At 38.8% G+C, this 8,991-nt stretch overlaps 2 protein-coding genes across 2 annotated transcripts; one reads left to right on the forward strand and one right to left on the reverse strand.

Moving 5' to 3' along the window:
• LOC104762749 (phosphoenolpyruvate carboxykinase [ATP]) lies at positions 381-3,636 on the forward strand. Its single transcript, XM_019240547.1, has 9 exons — positions 381-676; positions 991-1,163; positions 1,271-1,424; positions 1,537-1,621; positions 1,715-2,288; positions 2,377-2,621; positions 2,692-2,861; positions 2,955-3,123; positions 3,227-3,636. Exons 1-9 carry the CDS (start codon positions 381-383, stop codon positions 3,368-3,370), a joined length of 2,010 nt encoding a protein of 669 aa, XP_019096092.1. The 3' UTR covers positions 3,371-3,636.
• On the reverse strand, positions 3,780-7,463 carry LOC104762750 (probable sphingolipid transporter spinster homolog 1). The gene is made up of 13 exons (XM_010486104.2): positions 7,153-7,463; positions 6,256-6,387; positions 6,055-6,156; positions 5,845-5,949; positions 5,673-5,748; positions 5,507-5,581; positions 5,311-5,416; positions 5,120-5,216; positions 4,768-5,038; positions 4,557-4,676; positions 4,326-4,454; positions 4,151-4,229; positions 3,780-4,058 (listed from the first exon to the last, which is right to left on the reverse strand). Exons 1-13 carry the CDS (start codon positions 7,263-7,265, stop codon positions 3,949-3,951), a joined length of 1,515 nt encoding a protein of 504 aa, XP_010484406.1. The 5' UTR covers positions 7,266-7,463; the 3' UTR covers positions 3,780-3,948.

The raw sequence follows: 8,991 nt of genomic DNA on the forward strand, positions 1-8,991 counted from the left end.
AAACGTGATAATCATCATTCAATTATAGACAAAATTACTATTGGTCAGGGTTAAATCTAAAACGCGTAATTTGATCAAAAGAGAAGAAACTGAGTCAAAAGGAAGCCTATAAAAGTGGTCTCTTCTGCCTCTTCCCCAGCACAGCCATTGATCTCTCCTTGACACAAATTTTGTTCTGTTTTTTTTTTTGTGGTATTTATATATATTTCTTATTCTTTCCACAAAAAACTAAAGAAGAAGAAAGAAAGAAAGACATTGCGGTACTTATATTACATTGTTCTTCACACTTCTCTTTTATCGTGTGTATATATGTTGTCTGAGTGTTAATAATAATAATAATAATAATCGTGTGTTTTGATCTTAATCCGAAAGTTAGCAAAATGGCGGGAAACGGAAACGAGAATACGGGTGGAGACTTTAGTTTCTCGGCTGCGGCGGCGCGTGATGCGCTTCCGAGGATCACCACGGAGAAGGGAGCCAAATCTCCGACGCCGAGTGTGTGCCAGGATGACACCGCACCGCCGGTCAACTTTCAGACCATCGACGAGCTTCACAGTCTCCAGAAGAAACGATCTGCCCCGACCACTCCTCTTAGAGGTGGCGGTGTCGCTGGAGTCACCGGAACCAGTGGCCCCACCACTCCTGTCTCCGCCGAGAACATGCTTCAATCCGTCAGGTATAAATATGGCTGAGGTCCGATGACATTTTGTTTCTCTTAAGAATATGAGAATGGAAACATAATACTAATTATTATGCCAATATATATGCTTACCAATTTCGCTAAAATTTTTTAAACCAATCACAAATTTGAATATTACAAGGAATTAGTGATTTTTCTTTGTTTTAATGGTTAGAAAGGTTTCCAAAATCGTGCGATTGATTTTTTTTTTTTTTTTAATAAGTTTTGCATGCATGTATATTAATCATACAAAAATATGAATTTTGAGAAAACAATTATAATAAGAATGTATAATTTGGTGAAATGGACAGTGCATCGTTGGCGTCATTGACGAGAGAGACAGGACCGAAGTTGATAAGAGGAGACCCAACGTCCTTGGCGAAAGTGGCACACGTGCCACACACTCCTACGTCACTTCCGGCTGCTGACGTCAGCGACAGTGGCTTGAAGTTCACTCACGTCCTTCACAACCTCTCTCCCGCCGGTAACACCCTCTAAAACGCCACCGATTTTATTCAAGGACCAATGTGATGAAGTTATTTTATTACATGCATGTTCCTATTTTTAAAACATATCACATTATGATTGCAGAGCTGTACGAGCAGGCGATTAAATATGAAAAAGGATCGTTTGTTACATCGACTGGTGCGTTGGCTACGTTATCTGGAGCCAAAACCGGTCGGTCTCCTAAAGACAAGCGTGTGGTTAAGGATGAGACCACTGCGGCTGAGCTCTGGTGGGGAAAGTAAGTCCTTTTATCTCCATATTTAAAGATATTATCTCTACTTAGTTTTTTTTTTGTCCTTCACGGACATATTGGTTAACTTTATTATTATGCCACATAATGTTTCTTACAGAGGATCCCCAAACATCGAAATGGATGAACAAACTTTTTTGGTGAACCGAGAGAGAGCTGTTGACTACTTAAACTCTTTGGACAAGGTAACTTAACATAGACATTTTTAAACTTATATTATCTAGTTGAATTTTATAGACTATATATTAATTAAAGCCTGTTTATATATTTACTGTCAGGTGTTTGTGAATGACCAATACCTAAACTGGGATCCTGAGAACAGACTCAAAGTGAGAATTGTTTCAGCAAGAGCTTACCACTCACTTTTCATGCACAACATGTGTATCCGTCCAACACCGGAGGAGTTGGAAAATTTTGGAACACCCGATTTCACGATCTATAACGCGGGGAAATTCCCGTGTAATCGTTTCACTCATTACATGACATCGTCGACGAGTGTGGACATAAACCTAGGAAGAAGAGAGATGGTGATTCTAGGCACACAATATGCTGGGGAGATGAAGAAAGGACTCTTTGGTGTCATGCATTACTTGATGCCTAAGAGAAAGATTTTGTCACTTCACTCTGGTTGTAACATGGGCAAAAGTGGAGATGTTGCTCTCTTTTTCGGACTCTCTGGAACCGGAAAGACTACATTGTCCACTGATCATAACCGGTATTTAATCGGAGATGATGAACATTGTTGGAGTGAGACCGGAGTTTCCAATATCGAAGGTGGTTGTTACGCGAAATGCATTGATTTGGCTAGGGAGAAAGAGCCTGATATCTGGAACGCTATCAAGTTTGGAACCGGTAAATAACTCTTTTTCTTTTTTATTACGAAAATTTTTGCGTTACGTTTTTACATGCTAAATATAAAATATTGACGTTTTGGGGACAGTTTTGGAGAATGTTGTGTTTGATGAGCATACACGAGAAGTGGACTACAGTGACAAATCAGTGACAGAGAACACACGTGCGGCTTATCCAATAGAGTACATCCCGAACTCGAAGATACCGTGCGTAGGGCCACACCCGAAGAACGTGATCCTATTGGCTTGTGACGCTTTCGGTGTGTTGCCGCCAATTAGCAAGCTCAATCTGGCTCAGACTATGTATCATTTCATCAGTGGCTACACTGCTCTTGTAAGTCCCGGTTTTATTTGGTTTGGTTTGCCTTGTAACCGATGCTTGATGAAAGTGTGATTTTTTTCAGGTTGCGGGAACAGAGGAAGGAGTTAAAGAGCCTCGAGCTACATTCTCAGCTTGTTTTGGTGCTGCTTTCATTATGCTTCACCCAACCAAGTACGCTGCTATGTTAGCCGAGAAAATGCAGGCTCAAGGAGCCACCGGTTGGCTTGTTAACACCGGCTGGTCCGGTGGAAGGTAAACCATCTTTGATTTCTCAACTATATAACCCCAAAACAGAACCAAAAGTGTTTTGAAAATTTGATACAAGATTGGTGATAAAACTTGCAGCTATGGATCTGGAAGCCGAATCAAGTTGGCGTATACACGAAAGATCATTGATGCTATACATTCGGGTAGTCTCTTGAATGCAACTTACCGTAAAACAGATATTTTTGGATTGGAGATTCCAAATGAAGTTGAAGGAGTTCCTTCTGATATTCTCGAACCTATCAATGCAGTAAGTCACATAGGCTAGAAAAAAAACGAGTTACCTTTTTATGAATCAGAATAACTCATTTCTAAAAAACTTGACATTTATGGTTTATGTGTGTTTGGTGCAGTGGGCAGACAAAGATGCTTATCAGGACACATTGTTGAAATTGGCTCGCTTGTTTAGAAACAATTTTGAGACATTCACAAATCATAAGATTGGTGATGATGGAAACTTGACTGAAGAGATTCTTGCAGCTGGTCCTAACTTCTAAGTAATGAAGATGATGATGATGAATAAAAACCTTGGTTTCAGACTAAGACAACTTCCATTTTTTTTTTCTCTCTTTCAATTTCCCCCATTTTTTAAATGAGATATTTCAGTAAAAGTAGTAAATTTAAAATAATTCGAATAAATGTTAGTAGACAAATGTCATTGACACCCCCATTTGTTTGGTGGCTCATTGATTTATTTGTTTCTATTGTTTCCAATTGATATGAGACCAATTCTTTCTTCTCTTCCATGAAATAAGTTTACACACATGATTGTAAAAGTTTGGAAATATTTGAACTTGTTTTTAGTTAATCATAGTTTAACTGAAAACCAAAAGAAAAAAAAAACATGGAAGCCAAATTTATGTATAAATTATGTAAGCTTAAAGACCTTCATTAAATCTGAAAAAATTAAAGGAATAAAGAACAAATTTTATTCTAAAAATTTAGGTTTATTATGTACACAACAGAAACTGAAAATTCTAAGGAATAATTGAATCAAAAGAATTGTAAACAATGGAGAGAGATAAGAATTATTTTGGTCGTGTAGAAGAAAAAATTATAACATGTCTTCAAAAAATCAGACGTGAGGAGAGTTGTTGTCTGCTTTGCTTTCCAATTTCTCTTCTTCTACGACCTCATCATCTTCACTAACTTCATTGGACCGGTCCACACTATTCATAAATATCCCTATAAACAAATAAAAATTACTTAAGATTATATAGAAAAATAATTATGAGCTGAGTAGAAAAAAAAACAAAAAAATTGAGTCCTTAATTTACCAATTCCCCATATAATAGCTGCGAGGAAGAGGATTGAAGTAATGATAAGAGTTGATTTTCTCCAATTTTTGAGACGATCCTGCAAAAAGCATTGACCAGAGTTAATAACAAATTCTAGAAAAGTAAATTATAAATCTTTGTGTAGTTAGTAATCACTAATGATATAAATGCAAACCTGCATCTTTCCATAGAGTGGAGAAGAAGGAACATCGCCTAAGATATGGATCAAAACAGTTGAAGTAGCCATTGATAGTGGTCTCAAGTTTGGTCTAACGCAATGGAGACACACATAGTTCACTGGAGCCTGCAGAAAAAAACACAAATGTTGTTCGGATCAAACAAGTCGAAAAAGAAACAGAGATTAGTTCTGTCTTATTACTTTTTCAAGGATTTGATTAATTATTACCTGTGGTGCAAAGATAAGAATTTCTCCCAATGCGAATAAACCAATGAAGGCATACATATTCTTCATCAAGAAAGCAACGAAACAAAACGCTGCGCCAAGTAGAGTTGATGCAGCTAGTAACTGTATACAAGATTAGTTACGAGGTAATCAGAAAAAAGATGATCATTCATTGTAATTAAAAAGGTGTTTTCATGAATTTCATTTTTTTTACCTTGAAGGTGTTTGGAAGTGTAGCGGTAATGCGATCAAGGACATAGCTTCCACCTAATGTTCCAATAATCCCGCAGATGATTGTAAGTCCTCCAAAAATCATGTCTGCGTTTTTCATTTGGTAGATACCAAAACCAGCTTTTGGTCCCCAATATGAGTAAGCTCCAATCACAAAGTTGTAGGTGATGTAACCAAGAACATTTACGATAAACACTTTCTCGCTGAAAAGAGCCTTCAAGTCTTTTCCAAATACGACAAACAGGTTCTTGGATCTGCAACAAAAGGGAATATCAGTATACAAAGTTATGTGTTTGCATAGATCGGAACAATAAAGAGAGGATAGAGAAACTCACTTGGGAGTTTTGGTTTTAGTTTTTGAAGCTTCTGCATCTGTAGGAGATGCTGAATCAATAGATGTAGAGGGTTTCTTCAAATCTTTATCAGCAAAACCTATACACAACAAAGAGGAAAATTTTAATAAAAATTGGCACAACTTCCAGAAGAAATTATGCAAAAGAAGACTGAAACGCATTTAGTATCTCACCTTTTAGCTGCTGCGGTGGTTTGATACAGAAGGACAAAACAACAAAGATAGCCATTGCAATTGCCTCAATGTAAAACGCCCAACGCCATCCCAAATGGTCACCAATCTAAACAATGAAATCAAATAGAATATAAACATATAGTTTCCTCAGATGCAGAAAACTTTTACTCGGAAAAAGAGTTTAGCATAAACTTACGTATCCACCAAACACGTAGCCTAGAGCAACTCCTGCTGGTATACACATGTAGAACAGTCCAAGCCAGAAATTTTTCTGGAGAAAAAGACAAAAGAAAATCCATTTAAGTTAAGTAAAGTAGCAAAAAAAAACAGTAACAGTTTCAGCAGCCGAAGTGAAAACTAACCCTTTCAACAGGTGCACTATCATCGATATACGGTGCTGCAAGACTTATAAAAGAAGCCTCACCAACCCCAACAAACCTATAGGAAAGTTAAGAAAGAAAAGACTGTTAGTTGATAACTTAATATACAGAAACCAGATTGAAAAGGCGGGTAATAAGAAATATATTTACTCACATTCGAAAAACAGCGATCATCCAGAAGTTGTAGGAAAACCCGCAACCAAGAGCAGCAATAGTCCAAACAGTTAATCCGACACCGATCAGTTTAAAAGGATTGACTCTGCAAGCAATCATAAAAAGAGAGACATAATCAAAACAATGACTCTTAGGTATACACATACACCTAAAAACAATGACTCTTCTGTTTATAAAAAAAGTGTATTACCGTTTGGACAATCCAGCGAATATTGGAGAAGCAACAAGAAGTCCAACCATAAACGCAGATGACAAAAGACCATCTTCAAAGTTGGTTAAACTAAACTCTCCCCTGTATCAACAACACAAAAAGGCAAAAGTTATAAGTCATTCCCAAAAAACACAATCAAATAAAAATAAAAAATAAAACAGAAAGAAAGAAAAAACTAACTGGATTCCAGTTCCTGCAGAGCAAACCCCTTTGGCATCGCATGTTTTTGCACTTCCGTTAACACCATTACTAGCGATCACTCCTCGATCCACGTAATTGATCAAGTTAATGAGACATAAGATCGTTACGAATCTACAACCAAGAAATAAAAAAAACCGTCAAGAGTAAAAGAATCAAATAGTAAACAAAAAAAAAAAACAAAAATCAAAACCCCACACAGAGCGCTTAGGTCAAAAATTCAATCTTTGTTTTGAGCTACTTCCCAAAAACATGACACAACCTTAAAAAGTTATCAAATCACGAAACTATTGCCCTACTTTTTGGAAATCTAAACTCACCCAAATCCATAAATTTTGTTTTTTTTTCCTTCACACAATCACGCTTAAATCGTTTTTCACAAAACCAGAGAGAGAGAGAGAGAGAGAGAGAGAGAGAGAGAGAGAGAGAGAGAGAGAGAGAGAGAGAGAGAGAGAGAGAGAGAGAGAGAGAGAGAGAGAGAGAGAGAGAGAGAGAGAGAGAGAGAGAGAGAGAGAGAGAGAGAGAGAGAGAGAGAGAGAGAGAGAGAGAGAGAGAGAGAGAGAGAGAGAGAGAGAGAGAGAGAGAGAGAGAGAGAGAGAGAGAGAGAGAGAGAGAGAGAGAGAGAGAGAGAGAGAGAGAGAGAGAGAGAGAGAGAGAGAGAGAGAGAGAGAGAGAGAGAGAGAGAGAGAGAGAGAGAGAGAGAGAGAGAGAGAGAGAGAGAGAGAGAGAGAGAGAGAGAGAGAGAGAGAGAGAGAGAGAGAGAGAGAGAGAGAGAGAGAGAGAGAGAGAGAGAAATCATAAAATTCATAATTCGTCATCATCGTAATCAACTCGAAAAACCCACCAAAAAAGAAACAAAATTGATGATCTTTTTTTTACCTTCCCGGAGTCAAAAATCGTTTTTTGGTCGGCGGTGGTGGTGCCGTCGTCGTCGTCGTCTTCGTCGAAGCTTCTTCTTTAGCCGGAGAATCTCTCAGGCCAACTTTCGTCATTATCTCTCTCTCTTTCTCTATCGCTGTCAGATTCAATTTCACACACTCTGTCTTTCTTTCTTTACTAAAGGAAGAAAATTTGATTTTGATATATACAGAGAGAGAGAGAGAGCTCTCTCTTCTATCTCTATTATGAATCCGATTCCTATATTGTTTTGAGTATATTCTTTTTTTTTTTTTTTACTTATGCAACAAACTGTGATTTAAAAAAAAAAACTCTGATTTCTCCAAATTTTATTCTATTTTATCACTTCAAAAAATAAATTCAAAACAATATCTATCTTCTTATCTTCTTCTACTTACGGTTTCTAAATTATGGGGAAAAATGGTTGTAATTTTCCTTTTGACCCAAAAAAAAAAAAAAAAGCTGTAAGTTCCTTTTTTATTATTTTGAAATAAATAAAAGCTATTTTTAATACACTTAGGAGTCCAAATGTTAGTTGGAAAAACAAATCAAACAGACAACCAATTTGACTAAACACACGGACACAACCGTAGTAGTTTTTTTTTTCTTTCTTTTTTTAATTTCCTTACTTTGGCCTCTTTATATGACATGGGCACACACAAATTCACAATCGTATATATAAATAAAAATGTTCACCATCTTGTTTGTAGTTTCAGAGGTTCTTAATTGTTGGATATGGGCTTTGCTCCATATGTCAACTCGGCCCAACAAAGACTCACCAGACATAGAAGGAAATTAGTCAATCTCGGAGGGTAATCTCGGCATTTCGCGTTGGGAATCCTAGGGAACCTTCGTTCTACACTCGCCTATAAATAACATCATACATTTATTGAGAGGAGGATCCTGACCCGCAGACAATACCTACAGAGCAATACTTTGCATCGAAAACTGCTATTGTCTTTCGTATAATTCGTTCTTGCTTTCAGTTCGTCACTTTAAGCTTACTAGTTCGTTTGTGGACTAACAAGCTCTAATCCGACTTGTTTTAAGTGACGATCTCACGTTCTCCCCGATTAATAAAAGAACTTGCTAGCTTTTTCCCACAAAATCTTTATTTGTTTAAACTGCGTAATCCCCGGTACAAACAATTGGCGCCCACCGTGGGGCAAGAGTAAAGCGTTTCTTTTGACGAATCAAAACCGACGATCCTCACTTCTTCGAAGTCTCAAGAGTCACGACGAACCCCAGCGAAAACTTCAACGAAGCAACGGAGCAGCCAACGGGGCAGCGATGGGGGCGAACAAGAACACGAACTGTCCCCCCGCCGAGCTCCCTGCCGAGCTCCCTGCCGAACTCCCTGCCAAGCCCAACCGAAGCCTCCTTGCCAAGCCCAATCGAAGGCTCACTGCCGAGCACAATCTCTCCGCCGGCGCCCGACGCGCCCTCCGAGCCTCTCGTAGCTGCACACGCCGAAGCCGGACCTGCCGCAGACCAGCTGTTTACCAACGCCGCTGCTCTCCTCACCGCCGCTCTCACCAACGCTACCACTCTCCCACCTCCACCTTCCGCAACGACAACAGTCGAGGGCGCTAATCCGAACAACACAACCTCTACACCAGCGTCCGATGCGCCATCAGAACCTCTCGTTGCCACACATGCCCGTCATCTCAATACCGTAGCTCTAGTTTTCACTGACGGTGCCGCCTTCCCAGCTCCCTTGCTTGCTGGACACAGAAACAACCTCGACGATCTGATGCAGACTATCATCGACAAACTCGTTAGCCAGGACATGCGAACAACTGAGCGACTTGACGCACTCGC

This window comes from Camelina sativa, chromosome 18, assembly GCF_000633955.1.
Source record: "Camelina sativa cultivar DH55 chromosome 18, Cs, whole genome shotgun sequence".
Classification (NCBI taxonomy): Eukaryota; Viridiplantae; Streptophyta; class Magnoliopsida; order Brassicales; family Brassicaceae; genus Camelina; species Camelina sativa.